Source organism: Bison bison, unplaced genomic scaffold (genome assembly GCF_000754665.1).
Source record: "Bison bison bison isolate TAMUID 2011002044 unplaced genomic scaffold, Bison_UMD1.0 scf7180017864035, whole genome shotgun sequence".
Classification (NCBI taxonomy): domain Eukaryota; kingdom Metazoa; phylum Chordata; class Mammalia; order Artiodactyla; family Bovidae; genus Bison; species Bison bison.
In genome coordinates this window covers 19,960,967-19,980,276 of record NW_011494607.1, presented here as the reverse complement: position 1 = coordinate 19,980,276, position 19,310 = coordinate 19,960,967, and the positions used below count along the sequence as shown (strand labels likewise).

General features: G+C 39.7%; 1 protein-coding gene across 2 annotated transcripts in view; it reads left to right on the top strand.

Annotated features, from left to right (window-relative positions):
* Positions 1-19,310, top strand: part of ASCC3 (activating signal cointegrator 1 complex subunit 3) — a 341,661-nt gene extending 322,351 nt beyond the window's left edge. The window contains exons 38-42 of one of the 2 annotated variants that reach the window (XM_010834747.1): positions 9,014-9,165; positions 11,345-11,492; positions 14,967-15,176; positions 17,671-17,846; positions 18,176-19,310. In XM_010834747.1, coding sequence (XP_010833049.1) covers positions 9,014-9,165; positions 11,345-11,492; positions 14,967-15,176; positions 17,671-17,846; positions 18,176-18,320 — 831 coding nt within the window. In that variant the 3' untranslated portion in view covers positions 18,321-19,310. The remainder of the gene's footprint in view (positions 1-9,013; positions 9,166-11,344; positions 11,493-14,966; positions 15,177-17,670; positions 17,847-18,175) is intronic. The other variant, XR_824792.1, reaches the window with a different exon arrangement.

Sequence of the window (19,310 nt, the reverse complement as noted above, 5' to 3'; positions counted from 1 at the left end):
ACCTGAAACTCCAATACTTTGGCCACCTAATGCAAAGAACCGACTCATTGGAAAAGACCCTCATGCTGGGAAAGATCAAAGGTGGGAAGAGAAGGGGACAACAGAGAATAAGATGGTTGGATGGCATCACTGACGAGATGGATATGAGTTTGAGTAGGCTCCAGGAGTTGGTAATGGACAGGGAAGCCTGACGTGCTGCAGTCCATGGGATCACACAGAGTCGGACACGACTGAACGACTGAACTGACTGAACGGATAACCAAATGGTGGATTAAAATTTATTTTTAGATTTTAGGTTTTCAAAACTCCCGTTGACAAATGTTCTGAGACAATCAGTTAACTGCATAATAATTCAGAATCTGCATAATAAAATCTGGAGTCTACATTTTTCTGTTAAGTACAAGAGAAAGGATAGATGTAAACCACTTTAAATCCTTCTTGAAATAAGACAGGGTATGTCTTCAGGGTATGTCATTCAGAGGTTGTGGAATATAGTGTGATGAGCACAGATATAAAATTAGAAAACCAAGATCAAGTCTTTTCACTTTTCACCAGTGTGGTTACAGTCACTGGACTGATAAGAGCTTCAGGAGACAGTACTAATGTCTGCCTCATAACTGGTGTTGTGAACTATTTTTAAAAGTGTTATATAGCCAACACACTACTGTACAAATATTCTTGTCACACTTTATGTGTGTGCTGTCTATACAATTTGAGTTTTGTATATAACTCATTGCTACTTTTCAGAATAATTGAATGCAATGTACTTTATTTGATACAAAACACAGATCTATTGTCAAACTTGCATTTTTAAGTATAATCTATAGTAGTGGAACGGAGAAGGCAATGGCACCCCACTCCAGTACTCTTGCCTGGAAAATCCCATGGACGGAGGAACCTGGTGGGCTGCAGTCCATGGGTTCACTAAGAGTCAGACACGACTGAGCGACTTCACTTTCACTTTTCACTTTCATGCATTGGAGAAGGAAATGGCAACCCACTCCGGTGTTCTTGCCTGGAGAATCCCAGGGACAGCGGAGCCTGGTGGGCTGCCGTCTATGGGGTCGCACAGAGTCAGACACGACTGAAGCAACTTAGCAGCAACAGCAGCAGCAGCATAGTAGTGGAATAAGAAGAAAAATATCTGTAAATTTGGATAAATCCATCCTTTGTAGGAATAGTTTACATCTCTGTGAAATGTGGTTGTATTTATTATAAATGGCAAGACCAAGCTTGATATGCTTGAGGAATTCTTGAAATCGATTCAAAATAAGTGTCAAAGACATGAGGTATATTCAAGTCAGAAAGCATGCCCTTGGCTTCACAATGCTTACAGCCTAAAAAATTTTCTTCCAGAGAGTGTCCATCTTCTAAACTCCAGTTCTTTTGATTATGGGGATGAGAAGCAGGGTTGTTTTTGGAGGTGGTAGTGGTTTTATCTTTGCACAAAGCCAAGTTCTTAAATGTTCCCTGTGAGTTCTACATGAGGATCAGGTCTGGGATGTTTGTAGTATATGTACCCATCTTTGTTTTTACCTCTCCTTCTCTAGCTGTCAGTCAGACACAGGCAGACACATGCACCACCTCATTTCTGTGATCTCTTTGAAACTCCTGGGCTGGCTCGTTCTTAGTGCTTCTCCAGTAATCGAAGTCTGCCTCCTCAGATCTCCCCAACCACATCTTTCTTCTCAGATTCCTGCTTCTCTTATCCATGTATATTTTACTTTCAGTGTCTATAAGATTTCTTTTTCAACTGTGTTCCAAAGTCTGGATCTCTTTTCCCACCTCCCTCAAACACCAGTTCATAGCGTGCAGCTCCATTCCAGCTCCTACAGTCACCAGAGTGGCTTCAGCAGATGACCTTTCCAACCCTGTAATCACATTCATCCCAAACTCCTCTGCTGTAATACTACATCCAAACCACTTCTGCCACCACCTCCATGGTACCACCCTCTCACTCTCCTGACCACAGCTTCTTTACCCATCAGCATGGCTGAACATTTCTGTTACTCATCAGCCAGGAGTCTCTCCTCGCCTTCCTGATTCCACGGTCCAGTCCTCAGTCGTCTATGACTTCACTTGCCACCCACACAGCGTTGGCCCTCCAGTTGTCCACTTCAACAGTGATGTCACCAGTAACCTAAAATCTCAACATCTGAATTCTCTGCTTTCACACCCAAATTAATCCTACTCATTACTGTCAGAATCAGTCATGAAACATTACTATTTCTATAATTTCTCAATGTTTCTAATAATTTCTGTAATTACTGTTTCAAAGTCATGCTGTTGAAACTCACCAATGCTTAGCTTTTATTCACATCAGTAATTCCCCCCAGGACTTATTCCAGATCTTTTCATGCTCCTTTACAGTACTTTCTCCCAGCAAGAGGTATCACCTCCACTCACAGAGGTGCTAGATACCCTGTGATATGAGTGCTATCAATGTCCATCCCCTTCTTTCAGAGCTTCCCTCTCTGCCATGACTGTGTGCGGTCTCAGTGACCTGCTGAAGCCGCTCTTCTCTGTGAGGCTCACATGACCCAGGCATGGAAACCTCATTTGCTGATCCTAAGAGGGTCTTTTCTCTCTGGACATCTTACTCTGTGCCTACTGTAGGCTGCCTCCTTTTTTGACTTATGTTTTTCTGTCCCATCTCCAAGGGTACTACAGTCCCTCTGAAAGATATAAAGGGAACTTTATAAAAACAAATAACAATATAGTGTATGTTGGCATTTTATTGGAAGGTCAAGGCTTGCATTTAACTCTTCTGGCTTCAGAATGGCACCTTGGTTCAAATGAGTTCAAAACCGAATTCATTGCCTGCTTTCCTATAAAGAAATGAACCACCCCATAGTTTCTGTTGATTATGATAGTGTTAATTGTAGTATAATTTTATAAATTAATGTAATGCCAGGAGTCATATTTCTAGTTTGTCACAGTCGGAAATGATAGAGAATTCTGAGTCAGCAATCAATTGAAGTTGATTCCAACTTAATAGGAAAAAATCTCCTGCATGGAGTCAGCCCCCACCCATTTTGCCCCTAGACTTAGAATCATCCTAGCTTTGTCTGATAAGGGGCATGCCCAGTAGAAGATGGACAGGAGGTAAAAGCAGGTGGGAGCGGGGCTTCAGTATTTGCCTAATGTTAATGCTAAGCCAGTGAAGAATGTCCAGATTTTTCTCCACAGTGTACTAAAGCAGCTTTTTGTTGTTTGAGTATTAGATCTCTATAAGGGATTTTGAGATTTCTTAGGGAACTGAACCATGATGTCCAGCTACTACAAAAACCAGCCCTATGCTAAGGAGGAGTATACACTTACTAGTACTTTGTTTTTTTGTTGTTGTTGTTGTTGTTGTTTTTAATTTTATTTTTTAACTTTACAATATTGTACTGGTTTTGCCATATATCAAAATGAATCCACCACAGGTATACATGTGTTCCCCATCCTGAACCCTCCTCCCTCCTCCTTCCTCCCTCCTCCCTCCCCATACCATCCCTCTGGGTCATCCCAGTGCACCAGCCCCAAGCATCCAGTATCGTGCTTTGTTTTTTAAACACAATTTTTCTTCTTTTTTCCTGGCCACACTGTGCTGCTTGCAGTATATCCTAGCTCCCCAACCAGCAACTGAACCTGGGTCTTGGCAGTGAAAGCACCAAGTCCCAACCACTGGAACACTTGAGAAATCTCTTTAATACATCTTTAAAGGTTACACTTCATTTATAGTTATTACAAAATACTGGCTACATATCTTCTCCGTGTTGTACATAACATCGTTTAGCCTGTCTTACACCCAGCAGTTTGGACTTCTCATTCTTACCCCTGTATAGCCCCTGACTAGTAACAGGTTTATTCTCTATATCTGTGAGTCTGCTTCTTATCTGTTATATTCACTAGTGTTATATTTTTTTAGATTCCACATATATAAGTGATATCATACAGTATTTATCTCTGTGTGACTTGTTTCACTTAGCATAATGCCCTCCAAACCCATCCACACTGCTATGAATGGCAAAATTCTGTTCTTTTTTATTGCTGAGTAGTACTCCATTGCGAATATACCACATCTTCTTTATCCATTCATCTGTTGATGGACACTTAGGTTGCTGCTATATTTTGGTTGTTGTAAATAGTGCTTCTGTGAATATTGTGGTGCATATATCTTTTTGAATTAGCATTTTCATTTTCTTTAGATATATACCCAGGAGTAGAATTGCTGGATCATATGGTAGTTCTATTTTTAATGTTTCAAAGAACCTCTGTGTTGCTTTCCACAGGACTATCAATTTACATTCCCACCAACAGTGTATGAGGGTTCCCTTTTGTCCATCTCCTTGTCAACATTTGCTATTTGTGTTCTTTTTGATGATAGCTATTCTGACAGGTATGAGGTGATACCTCATTGTGGTTTTGATTTGCATTTCTCTCATTTTTAGAGTGCTACTCACTCAGTCATGTCCAACTCTTTGTGACCCCGTGGACTGTAGCCCGCCAGGCTCCTCTCTCCATGGGATTCTCCAGGCATGAATACTGGAGTAGGTTGCCGTGCCCTCCTACAGGGGATCTTCCCAACCCAGGGATCATGATTAGAGATGTTAATCATCTTTTCATGTACCTTTTGGCCATCTGCCTTTCTTCCTTGGCAGAATATTCAGTTTTTCTTGCCATTTTTTATTTGGGTTGTCTGTCGGATATTGAATTGTATGAGCTGTTTATATATGTTGGATATTAATCCCTTATCAACATCATTTGCAAATATCTTCTCCCATGGAGTAGGCTGTCTTTTTGTTTATTGATGGTATCCTTTGCTGTGCAAAAGCTTTTAAGTTTAATTAGCTTCCATATATTTTTGCTTTTATTGCCTTTAGGAGACAGATCCAAAAAAATATTACTGAGATCTATGTCAAAGAATGTTCTACCTTTGTATGTTTTCCTCTAGGAGTTTTTTAGTATCTGATCTTCCGTTTAGGTCTTTAATCCATTTTAAATGTATTTTTGTATATGGTGTTAGAGACTGTTCTAATGTATTTTAGAGGTAGCTGTCCAGTTTTCCCATCATGACTTATTGTAGAGACTGTGTTTTCTCCATTGTAGTTCTTGTCTCATTTGTCGTAAATGAGTTAACCATAAATGCATGGGTCTATTTCCAGGTTCTCCATCCTATTCCCCTGATATGTGTTTTTGTGCCAGTACCATGCTGTCTCACTAGTTCTTGTCTACCAGGAAGACTGCTGTAGAAGATAGTGAGGTGCAGGGAGTCCCTGCTAGGCACAGTCATGCAGGGGTATGTCAGGGTGACCCACCAGACCCTCAAACCCATCTACCTGGACCATCCCTTAGCCGTAGCCCCTTGAGGTATGTACCTACATGGTGGCTTAGACTTGTCCACTCAAACCGAGAACCAAGTCCACATGCTCTAGTTTGGCCTGCACTGCAGGGTCTGCCTTTGGTTTTCTGTGTCCCCTGACTGTCTTGCAGTTGCACACCTCTCCTGATGAAGTTTTGCCCATTTCATGCATTTGCTCCCAACCTTCCATACTTTGCTCCTCGAAATCCTATACTCCTCAGTGCAGAAATCAATCCCCAAAGGTCCAAAGGAAGTCTCTCTTAGAAAGTCTCTCTTAGGTTGTTTTATAGTGTTCTTTCCATTTCCTCATAGAGGAACGTTAAAAATAAGTACCTGTTTATCGAGATCTATTACTGAGATCTAAAAGATTTATTCTGTTCCAGGCAGTGTAATAGATATCTTACGTAGTACATCATCTTATTTTACCCTCATCAACCCCTGTACAGACATATAACACTTCTATCAATAAGAAATCTATCCTCTTAGGGTTAAGTAGTTGCCCCAAATTTATACATAGAAAGTGGGACAAAATTAACATTCAAACCTATGTCTGACATCAAAGCTTGTAGTTTGTTTTTTCCCTGCACTGTGCTGCCTTTGGCAGATATGCCATAACAGATAGAATGTTTGTTATAATTATGGTAATTGGATTTTTATGAATGTTCTTTCATAAAATGAATATTTCTTGAATGCTCTGTGCTAGGACTGTAATTACCAAGACTACTTCCAGAATCTTGCCATCAGTGAGTCTATATATTTAATGGGCATGTGTGTAAACAAAGACCTACAATATGATAATAGTAGCATGGAGCAGTAGACACCTAAGAAGTACCTCCTGTCCATTAGGTAGCCTTCACAGGAAGAAGTAGCATTTGAGCTTGACTTGAAGGATGTGTAGGAATTTCCCAGGTAGACAAGGTAGAGGGAGCAGGATATGTAAGAAGAGGACCTGCAGAGAAGTGTTAGCTTTTTGTCTGTTATGAAGCTTGAAGCCGTTGAAGAAACTTAAGCAGAGGAATGACATAACCCGTTTTACCTCTATAAAAATGCCCTGAGGTAACAATGCAAAGTATGAAGAAAACTTAGAATGAGGATAAAGTGGTATTTATCATAATATTCCAGGTGGGCGTTGATGAGGGTCTACACAGAGGCAGTGGCCGGAGAGGGAAGAAAACAGGACCCGCTAGGGAGTGAGGAGGCAGTCACGTGGCAACATTTATTCAGCACTTTTGGGTTGTCACAACCATCTCATCCCCGATTCTTCCCTACCTGCCTTTTTTCTAAATTAAAACAAGATAAGTGATAGTTTTCAATTCATGATACAGCCTTTTCATTTACTTCACGTAAGCAATCACTTTGCATGATTTTTTACGTTTTCACATCTGGCTCATACAAGGAAAGATTGTGGGCAGCTCTCATAAATTTTACGAAATCTTTCAACTTCATCATGAAAACTTCAAAGTTAAAAACATATGGTCCGTCCATCTAGCTCTTCTAGTATATGAGCTTTGGGTCTGGAATTTATTTCCAGTCAAGTTGTAATATAAAAATCACAAGTAAAATCACCATAGTTACTCTACATTACAGCTTCCAACATCATCATGATACTGCATTAGGTATAATTATTCATTGTCTTCCCTTTCGGAATTCAAGAGTTGTGACTTGTGAACTAATACTTTTATTTTTGTCTGAGGAATGTTCCTCGTGACCAGCTTGTCTCATATACTTCAAAGGCTAAGCGTTTTAATCAGCTCTGCAGAGAAATAGGAAGAACAGAAGTGGATTTCCCCTGGATTTATAAACACATACATTCGTGCATGTATACACTTTCATATGCACACATACATATACATGTATTATACCAACCATAAAGCTTTATAATGTGCAATTAGTAGGCTCACGGTTACATGAGTGCTAAGTCACTTCAGTCGTGTCCGACTCTTTGCAACCCCATGGACTGTAGCCCACCAGGCTCCCCAGTCCGTGGGATTCTCCAGGCAAAAGTACTGGAGTGGGATCCCATTCTCTTCTCCAAGGGCTCTTTCCAACCCAGGGATTGAACCCACATCTCTTAAGTCTCCTGCATTGGAGGTGGGTTCTTTACCACTATCACCACCTGGCAAGCCCAGGCTCATGGGTACTAAAGGCCAATTTGACTATTCCATCATACCCAGTAACCAGCGGTGTGGATCCATTTCCCTGTAATACGTATAAATTTGACCATTGCATCATACCCCATACCCAGCGATGTGGATCCATTTCCTTGTAATATGTATAAAAAGACCACAGATTGGTTTAGCCAGACATTTTTTAAACTATTTTACATTTTGTAAATTAGAAAACCCAGAATAGGAAATTCAAAACTTGGAAGGAAAATGTGTCTGACTCAATAAGTACTAAGTAATATGGCAGATTAATTTTACTAACATAATAAAGCTTTAAGAACCATTTCTAAAAATGTACTTGTAGGTTTTGTACATTTTATAAATATTTTACAATCAGTGAGATGGTGAAATATCATTTTAGGCATTTATGAGGTACATCTGATTTCTCTTACCTTCATTTCCCAAAACAAGAGAGTGCACTCCTAAAACTGTATAAACTAGCTGCCTCAGATCATGGTATTAACTTATGTGTCTTTAAGTCAGCATTCACTAGAATCTAATTTAATTGAAATAGCTTTGCCTGTGTAAACTTCTCCTTTGTTTAAATAAGATTTCACTGTTTGGTTTGGCCTTAAGCAAATGCAGCCGTTTGTTTGTCCATAAAACATTGGATTAAATGTATAGACTAATATGAATAGCTTCTCATCATTCCCCATGTACATGTACACTGGTCCTTGCCCCCTTTACTGTGTGGCATAGTATAGTCACTGAAAACCAGGGCTCTGCTTTTAGCCTGCTCTCTGGGAAAAAATAAATTTTGGGTAAGTAGACCTATCACCTTACCATTGTTGCCTTTAAATTTGGGAAAGACTACTTGAGATTTGAATCAACGGTAAAGAATCCACCTGCAATATACAAGATGTGGTTCGGTCCCTAGGTCAGGAAGATCCTCTGGAGTAGGAAATGGCAACCCACTCCAGTACTCTTGCCTGGGGAGAGGAGCCTGGTGGGCTACAGTCCATAGAGTTGCACGAGTCAGACACAACTTAGTGATTAAACCAGCACCACTTGAGATTTACTTTTTAAATGGAGCTGCTGCTGCTGCTGCTGCTGCTAAGTCACTTCAGTCGTGTCCAACTCTGTGCGACTCCATAGACGGCCGCCCACCAGGCTCCCCCGTCCCTGGGATTCTCCAGGCAAGAACACTGGAGTCTTGATACAGTGAATTATATATAATTTGCTCTCAAAGTACACTGAGTTTTTCTCTTTGTTTTATTATAGTGCCAATATTATCTGCCTAATCTTTGCTGACCTAAAAAAGCTAAATAATTGGCATTTTGTACAAAGTAATGTGCAGTAAATGTTGTAAGAGATGTTTCACTACAGATGTTTCACTATGTTCCTTCCAATCCAACTGTAGTTTATTTTCTGGTTTCTTCTTTTGATTAGTAGTAATTTAGAGGCATAACCCTGGGAGCTTTTTGTTAAGGCTAGATATCAGATCCCCCATGGAGAGGGAAGGCGCCATGGTACTCATAACGTGTGTGTTCTCCCTGTTCAGGCAATGCTGGATGTGGCTGCACACCAGGGCTGGCTGGTGACGGTCCTCAACATTACCAGCCTGGTGCAGATGGTGATCCAGGGGCGGTGGCTGAAAGACTCCTCCCTGCTAACAATACCACACATAGAAAACCACCATCTGCACATTTTCAGGTTGGTATTTTAATTCTCGATGTAATTGGGTTTTTTTATTTCAAAAAATCATTTCCTTTACATGTATGGTCACTTGAATTTCACGTTGTGCCTAGAATATTGATTCCTTACAGTGAAAATGCCCCTGTTTCCCAGAGGGAAACATAGACTAGCGACAATGGAATTCTCCCTTGAAATTTGATCATTGGCCTCAAGCTGAACTGCAATTCATTTTAACCTTCTATTAAGTTGTTTTCCATTTGCAACATCAAATGCATCTTCATTTTAACTCTTTCTTTGCTGTGCCAGCCTTCATTTTAAAAAATGTTATGCAAGTACTTTAAGTGACCTAAAGCAAAAGAAATTACCAATTTCTATCATTGCAGAATAGATTTGAGAGATCAGAAATCTTTTGTCAAAAGTAAACTGTGCATCTGTAAAATGTCCAAAAACCAAGTAGTTATATATACATATCTAGCACCTCAAGATGTAACTTGTGCCTATAAGAAGAGTTTATGTTATCATAAAATTATTCAACTCTTGGGTCCTATGTGAAAAGAAAGTGAAACTATTAGTCACTTATTCGTGTCTGATTCTTTGCGACCCCATGGACTGTAGCCCACCAGACTCCATGGAATTTCCCAGGCCAAGAATACTGGCGTGGGTTGCCATTTCCTTCTCCAGGGGATCTTGCCAACCCAGGGATTGAACCCGGGTCTCCTGCATTAAATATTTACCATCTGAGCCACCAGGGAAGCCTAGGTCCCATGTACATGGCTACAACTACTTTAGCAAAGGAAAGAATGGTACATACTACAAGCAAAACTGGCGGTGTTTAAACAAAAATGTTTCTTTTCACACCACTTGAGAGACACTGTGCAGCCAAAAGATTGTTTCACAGTCATGTAGACAGACAAAAGAGTCTGCCTGTGCTTGCCATCGAGCACCCTTCTGCCTCTCATCAGCTGGACGAGGAGTGGCAGTCATGTGATGCATCTAGAGATATTCGTCAACCAGAACCTCAGGCACACATGGGGTCTCCTCGGGGAAGTCCCTCCATCTGACTGACATACACTGGCTTCCAGGGCGGTTGATCCCATGGTGCTCAAGTCCCTGCTATGAGATGTCCCTGAGAACTAAAAGCCATGTTCAGAGAATGGACCACACCAACAGCAGGTGACCTGGGGCCGGGGAAAGGAGATACCTCACGTGTCTACGGCTCAGTTTCAGGAACTCTTTCAACATGGTACTAGAAGTTACGAGAGTTGGATTTCAGCAATAAAGGAGACACACTAGGGTACCAACCCAACAGCACATGGGTCTGTTATAGAAACTGGTTGGGGCCTAGGATATTTGATCCATTTTATTATTGCTACCCAGAAAAGTGGCTGTATTTGTCTAATTTCAAGGATATTTTTCATCTTACTATATAAATAGAGAATAGATTTAGGTAGACTCCTTTCCTGGTGATCCAGCACTATTTATACTGTAAATCTGAAATATTCCCCTAATATACTTTAACTGTGGGATGTCAACACAACTTACAATGAAAACTTTATTCAAGTAAATGTACTAGAGACATTTGCCTGCATCCATTGCAAACAGGTCAGGGCTCCAGTTCAGTATTTTATCCACACGGATGCATCAGCACATATTAGTGCTTTCCTATAGAAAGACACCACCTGTCTATCAATCCTGGCTCACACGTGATTCACACATTTTATGCTGCTGCTGTTGCTGCTAAGTCGCTTCAGTCGTGTCTGACTCTGTGCGACCCCACAGACGGCAGCCCACCAGGCTTCCCTGTCCCTGGGATTCTCCAGGCAAGAACACTGGAGTGGGTTGCCATTTCCTTCTCCAATGTATGAAAGTGAAAAGTGAAAGTGAAGTCGCTCAGTCGTGTCCGACTCTTAGCGACCCCATGGACTGCAGCCCACCAGGCTCCTCTGTCCACAGATTTTCCAGGCAAGAGTACTAGAGTAGGTTGCCATTGCCTTCTTCACACGTTTTATGTCGTGGTAGCAAAACTGCCTTGGATTGATACCTTCGAGAATCCTGACTGATTTTGAAGCTTCAAAATAGTGGTCTTTAAAAAGTTATACAGTAAATTTAATTTTTAAACTCTTTATAGAAACCATCATTGTCAGAAAATCTCATTTGTGCTATGAAATAATTATTTGGTGTTGATATTATTTCTTAGGAAATGGAGCCCAGGTATGAAGGGCCCACATGCTGGTTACCATGGGTCCATTGAGTGCCTCCCAGAACTGATCCATGCTTGTGCAGGGAAAGACCATGTATTCAGTTCCATGATAGAAAAAGAGCTACCGGGCCCCAAAATGAAGCAGGTAAGGCCATCAGTTCCATGTTTAGACACTCCCTCACTCTATCTGGGAAGTTACACAAAAGTTTTCTAACTTAGAGTGTTGCTTTCAGAGTCAGACTCTCCTGGGTTTACATTCCACCTGCCATTTACTATGATTATAAACATGAAAACATTATATCAGTCTCATGAAATTCTTGGGAAGATTAAGCAAGATGTTATTATGTAAACTGCTGTATGCTCTATATCTGTCCTGATACAGGATAAGAGCTCAACAGATGGTATTAAAAGTAATGACTATAACAATAATTAAAAATAGCAGCTACATTATTAGAAGGTTGTTTCAGTATAATGCTGTTACACCGGCTGAGAAAGGCCTACTAAGACTTAGTCATCTAGGCTACATTGCCCAGGAGTCCTTCTATCAATAATCCCTTCTTCATGGTTTTTTGTTGTTTTTTTACACTTGGATATATTTTCATGCAACTCCCTCAATTACTCTTTTATGCCCCCCTCATTTTAATCACTTTTTGTTCCTAGATTCTAAAGTATTTCTTCAAACAAACTCCTTGTTTGTATACTTTGTAGCTCAGGAAAATCTAAATCTGTGTTGTGAAAGACAACATAAGTCATTGCTCCAAACTATCTTTGGAAAGACCAAAAATATGAATGAACAATGCCAGAAATATTTGGCATATATAGACTTTTAAATCTTAAGCAATTTTACCCTAAGCATGTAAATGTTCAGGGTTTACAACATAATTAACATACTGGCTTGCCAAACAGGTAGTAAAATAAAGAAACTTCTAAACCATGTCATTGGCCCCCCGCCCCTAGTAGAACTCATTTGAGGCAAGACTTTGAAAAAGTGTAACAGGCATTTAAGTCTGATTGTTCAATTTCTGTTGAACCCAGAATTGGCACAAAAAATCTATTTAAATATTCATAATAAGTTCCTCCCTTTCTAGCTAAATTATCATCAAAATTATGAATAAAAACAATATATTTAAAACAAGGCTTCTATTAGCAACAACAGATTTCTAACATAACATACAGTGGTTTCAAGCCAAGTTTTAGATGTGATAAAAAATTAGAACATTGTTATAATTAGTTCAGGGAAAACTCAGAAGTAAACTTACTTAATTTATTTGCATAAATTGCCATTCTGTTATCTTTAAAACCAAATGCAAATTGGCTCAGTCTGATATGATGATGGTTATTTGGCTCAAAAGTGCTTCAATTTGCAGAGCAATCTGGTGTCGGCTCTGCAGTGAGGCGATCCCAGGTAACATACAAATCCTGAATTATTCCAGAAATTAGTATGTTTAAAGCATCAATTTAAGTGCTAATTGCAGTAGTAATGAGAAAAAGCAGTACGACTGTGAGATTTGCATCTTCTACCCCATCAGTATGCCTGGAACGGCTGCTGACTGGCAGAGGATTTGGCTGCTAATTAAATAATTGTATGCATGGCAGTGCTCTTGCCTGATTCAATAGATGAAGATTAATCCACAGATAAATATGTTTGGCTGGTGTTGAAATGTCTTAGCAATTTCTTTAAAAACAGCTCATGTTTTATATACTTACATATGTGTGTATGTGTATATATGTTTGTATATATGTATGTACAAATGTATACACACACCCAAAAAATTGTATATGCATTATAGATTGCAAATAATAATATTAAGCACTGCAAAAAGATTACAGATATATAAAAGCAAGATCTGACTTTTGGGGGCTTTGTAAAATAAAGTTCCAGTGAGTTGCTAATAATTATTATATTGCTAACTCATTTAAAGGTACAAGAAAAATATGAAGTCTTACTTCATATAATAAATGCTACTTGTGTTGTCTCACGAAGTTAAATGCTATACAGAAATGGTATATTTGTGTCCTCACTCTGGCTAGTCTAAGAACATCCAGTGGTACAGCTTCTAGACTCAGCTGGTTCTAGCAGGGGATAAGCCATTATTTGTACCTTAAAGCACCATGTAGACCATTCTGTGGCTTGAGTATTTCAGCATCTATTTCAAACATAATTTCAGATTCACCAGTTACAGGATTGGTGTTGAATTGAAAATTTGCATTGGATTTACATTTTTTGAATTCCTGAGGGATAGTTTGATTCATCAGGGCTTCTTCATTTCAATTAGGTGGTATACTCAACAGCAATAAAGTCTTAGCGAATAGGAAATCAAAGCCTATAAGGATACCTATGGAATATTATTAAAGAAATAAAAGGAAAAAATTAAAGTATTCATGAGCTTTTAAAAACTTAGAAGGTAACAACAGATAAAACAGCCAATATAGAGAGTTTTCTTGACCAGTGGTGATATTTGCCACATAATTATAAATGTTAGAAGATGACAATTATCTGAGGATATTAGGTTATTTTTTTTACATCTTTTTCATAGACTTAGGAATTCATTCATTCATTCAACAATGATAAGCACTTGAAAAGTGAAAGTGAAAGTCACTCAGTCGTATCCAACTATTTGCAAGCCCATGGACTATAGTCCATGTAATATTCCAGGCCAGATTACTGGTGTGAATAGCCTTTCCCTTCTCCAGGGGATCTTCCCAACCCAGGGATCAAACCCAGGTCTTCTGCATTACAGGCAGATTCTTTACCAGCTGAGCCACAAGGGAAGCCCCATTATTGATAAGCATTTACTATTTGCATTTTGATTTTTCACAAATATTTTTAATTAAAAGAGCAGGAATAAAATTGGTAATATTTTCTACTCCTTTAATATGTGTCATTTAAGTTGGTATTCTCAATATGATAATACCAAAAAATATATATTTGTTTCTAGAAAGAACCCTAGACCTAGAGATTTCCTTACAATATACAAACGTATAAAATGTTTTCCTTTCAGAATAATTTGGCATAAAAACAAAAGAATCGTCCATTTTGTACACTAAATGGTCAATGAAAGATGCTGACATCAAAAATTGCATCACAGCATTTTTTCAAGTTGCTTTTATATCCCCAAGTAATGCTCTCCACCTTAGCAGTCACATAAATGCTTATACTTGATGCTTCTCTAAAACTAGCCAGTTCAACAATTATTTTAAAACTTACTTTTTTAATATAGTCAGTAGCCACTCAATGTCTCAAAGGGATTTATGATAAAAGGGTCACAAGTTTAAGTAATGATTAATACTTTCTTAGTTTTTGTTAAAGGGACTTTAATAATATAAAAAGCACACTATTTTTACAAACAAATGAGTACAAGAAAAACTAGGAAATCTGAACAAGAGCTGTGGATTGTGTCACTGTTAATATCCTGGTATAAATACTTGTACCGTAGTTGTGAAAAGTGCTCGCCTGGGGGAAACTGGGAATGGTACACAGGATCTGTCTGCTTTATTTCTTACAACTGCATTGAATCCAGAATTAATCTCAGAACAAAGTGGTTGATTTTTTAAAAGTTCACTACTTCTTAGTTGATCACTACATTTCAGTTGCCCACTCTTTTCTCTTCTTATTCAGGCATGGAATTTCTTATCTCATTTGCCAGTGATTGATGTTGGCTTGAGTGTTAAAGGCTGGTGGGATGACGCGGCAGAGGGACACGACGAGATCTCCATCACAACTGTGGCTTCAGACAAACGCAGCGACAACAGATGGGTCAGGTTGCATGCTGATCAAGAGTATGTGCTTCAAGTCAGCCTGCAGAGAGTCAGCCTCGGGTTCCACAAGGTAGAGTGTTTGGTTTCCATTCTCAAATGCTTCACACCAGATACAAGCACGTGCCAGCACACATGTCTGTTATGTGACTAATGCCTCCGTGCCCTTCACAGATCCCGCTTCCTCAACTGGCCTTAAGCAGCAAGAGTCAGTCTTCTGAAATGAGTCACTTCTCCTCACGTGCCATGTTTCAACCCCAGAATACCCATGGGACATCATAATATAATGCCTAGAGTCCTGTTCTCAGAGCATGGTGTACAGATTCAGCAGAATTTCCTAGAGTAGCTTTAAGAGCACAGGTTCCTTGACCCTATACCAGGCCCACAGCAGTCTCAGGGCCCAAGGAAATCTCAAAATCTAGACTTTTACTCCACTAGAAAAAGATACTAGTTAAGTTTTTCTGTGCCTCCTTTGCCACAGCTACCTGCTTCCTTCATTAGAATGCATATGAGAGAGCTCTGTCAACATGCAGATAGGCCAAAAATTTATATTTTAAGTTACTGTGCTCTATTCTGCTGTCTGTGGCAGCATAGTAATTACTGAGCCCTTCAAGAATATTAGTGCACAACATGTGGGCAAATTGGTTTTGGGACCATAACAATCGTTTGTTTATTTTTGACTGCACTGGGTCTTGGTTGTTCTGAGCGGGCTTTCTCTAGTTGCACTGTGGGGACAGGGGGGCCTACACTTCCTTCCAGTGGCTTCTTATTGCAGAGCACAGGCTCTGGGCGTGCAGGCTTCAGTAGTTTCTGCTCCCAGCCTCTAGAGCACAGGGTCCGTAGTTGTGGGGCTAAGTTGCTCTGCAGCATGTGGGATCCTCCCTGACTAGGGATAGAACCCACATCCCCTGCATATGCAGGCAGATTCTTATCCACCGCACCACCAGGGAAGTCCCATGATCATCAAAATAAGAATTTGCCTTCTCCTTAGCCCAGGGAGAAGGGGCTTTCCCATATCTAGAACTCTCCCTCAGGAATGAGGTTGTGGTTCACTAATATTCTCCTCTCTGTATTCACACACAAAATGATCAGTAACTTTCTGTTAAAATGTCTTTTCAGTACTGTGCCTTTAAGTCTCATCTCACTTGATTTCTAATTCAAAAAATCAGTCAGTGTAAGTATGAACTGATTGGCCTCTGGCATTTCAGAGGCTTTCATATGAGCATTTTTAGATGACTTAAGGTATCCCAACTTAAAAAAAAAAAAAAAGGCAGTGGTAATTATAAAGATAAAATCATGAGGGAAAAAAACTGAAGAGTTTTCTTTATCACTGCTATGTAAGAAGATGTGATTTCCTATTTTACAGAATAATGGGACTTGGGGAGTAAGGAATTTGCCAAGGTCCTAGAGACAGAAAATATAAGAGCAGGATGGGAACCCAGAGTTCTCTGATTCCAGTCCCTGTTTGCTTTGTACCTGCCGTGTGTGTACACACTGACAGAAACGAGGCCAGTCCCCAAAGCTGGGCAGTGGACCCCCAGCCTCAGGGGGCTCACTCACAACAAATGCTCAAGCAACGCAATACAGACTAAGCGTGTACTGAGGTGTAGCTAAGGTATGTTGCGAGCACTAGTGAGGGAGAACTCTGAGGCCTTTGCAAACATTTCTGACAATAAGATTCTTTTTACCATAATATTAGTACTTAAACATTAGATTTAATCATGCTAGAAAAACTCTAAATTTTGTTTCTAAGTGCTGTAAAAAATACATTACTCTCTGACCTCTCTTTTAAAATGCCTTCAGTGAAACATCTCCCTCTGGAATATTGAGTGAAGTCTGATTGAGAGCATGTCATTATTAGCATCTTTTACACCATAAACTCATTGTCTTAAGGAATCTCTAGAATCTTTGACTTTCTAAAAATCAATCTAAAATACAGACCTCAAGTGTTGTCATTATGGAGATATCTAATCTTGGGTGGTGGTGATTAATATATTTTACAATTTGCTTGGCTCACAATTTCCCATTCCTTAGAGAAAGGACTTTTTAATATTGCCATATTGGAATATGTGCTTTTTCATGTGAGTTTTATTCTTGGGGAGTGGGGGAACATGTTTATATGACAGTGTTTATTATCTTAAGATTCCAGAGTCCAGCTTCAATTGACTTTTTTCCCCAAGTATTGGTTTCTTGTATATAAAGCTTTGGAAGATTTAGTTAATATGATTGTATCCCAGCTTGTTCATCTGCAAATAGGGTATTAATTTTCTTTACAAGAATGGTGTCAGAATTTATTTTGATGTCAAGATTCAAAGGTTTTGTGTTCTGAGCCAAATAATCCTGGTGGTTATGGCCACAAAGTAGTCGTGTGGCTATAATGTGCTTTGAGAATCTTAAAAAAAGGTAGATGATGGCATATCAAATACATAAAACCTGAAAATTAAACACATCCCAGATACTCAGATTTATGGCCGCCAAGAAAGACAACGTGGCCTTTTAACCACAACCAAGTGGTATAGAAAATCTAGCCATTATGATACTTTATCTTTCCTTTTTCTGCTTTACAGGGAAAGCAAGACAGCCATGCAGTTACTCCTCGATTTCCCAAATCAAAGGATGAAGGATGGTTTTTGATATTAGGAGAAGTGGATAAGAGAGAACTTATCGCTTTGAAAAGAGTGGGCTACGTCCGAAGTCATCACATGGTCTCCATCTCTTTTTATACCCCTGAAGTACCCGGAAGGTAAGCAGAATCTTTACCCCCAAAGAATTAACCATGACTGTGATGAGAACACCACAGACTATGGGCTTCCTGGTGGTACTAGTGGTAAAGAATCCACTTGCCACTGCAGGAGACACAGGAGATGCAGGTTCCATCCCTGGTTGGGAAGATCCCCTGGAGGAGGGCATGGCAACCCACTCCAGCACTCTTGCCTAGAGAATCCCATGGACAGAGGAACCTGGTGGGCTGCAGTCCGTAGGGTCACAAAGAGTCAGACACGACTGAAGCAACTTCGCAGACATGTGATGAACACAGTGGTTTCACCATTTTGTTCCTCTGTTGTATGTTAGGTATATCTACACACTGTATTTCATGAGCGACTGCTACCTGGGCCTGGACCAGCAGTACGACATCCACCTCCATGTCACACCGGCCAGCATCTCTGCACAGGCCGACGAGATCTCTGATGCCCTGACTGACCTCAAAGTGAAGTAACCCAACCTAGACAATCCGTCTGAAGGAAGTGATGAAGCCTGGCTGTTCAGTCATCTGGACAAAGTCGAATTACTTGATGTTTGCCTTGGAGGAACCGGCTTCCAACCTCAAGACGCAGCAGAGATTGGCAGTGGCTGCAGCTCTGACTCCAGCAACACCAAGTCGGCTGCGGGGGGGGGGGCCTTTTCACAAACGTTGCCTTTTATAAGTGTCTTCATGGATCGCTAGATATGTAAAGTGACTACGCCCGTAGGAGAACCTTTCAATTTGTGTATATTGAGATGCTACTTAGGAATTATCAAATTTTACGTTTCACAGTGTACTGTTTACAAGAACATCGGCTCCTCTTTTTTCAAGGAAAACTACACGGGGGAGTGACAGTGTTCAGATTTGTTAGAACAGATTTCTAACCAGATTTCTGTACAGTGACGCACAGTGCATGTTGTGTTGCAAAATTTATACTTTGATCACATATAGAAGTAATTTCATGAATTTCTTATAAATATTAATAATATATGATATAAAATTACTTTATAGACCCCAATGATGATTTAAAAGAAAGCAGAATATACTGGACTTAAAAATATAGATACTGTAACTGGTGGAAATAAAATATTTAGAATGCCACTTCAAGACAGCCTGACTCACTCACTCCCTCTGCCTCCTTCCATCATAGCCCCTCTTGACTCTTCATTTCCTTCTCTGTCAAGACGTCACTTCCGTTCTCTTTCTGATAGTTTATTTATACAAGGAGAGATATACAGTCTAATTCACACAGACCTCATAGTTCAGGTCTTTGTCTTTATGTGCTTTAGGATGGGCCTGAGGCAAACCCAGAAAATGTTCAACCCCCATAGGTAGGTTTTTACCTTTGATAAAGGACATTTCTCTATACCCAAACAATTTCCATCTTGAAAAATACTTTTTTCCAACTACAAAGTTGTTGGATTAAAATGTCCATATAACATACATTTTCTAGTGAAATGATAT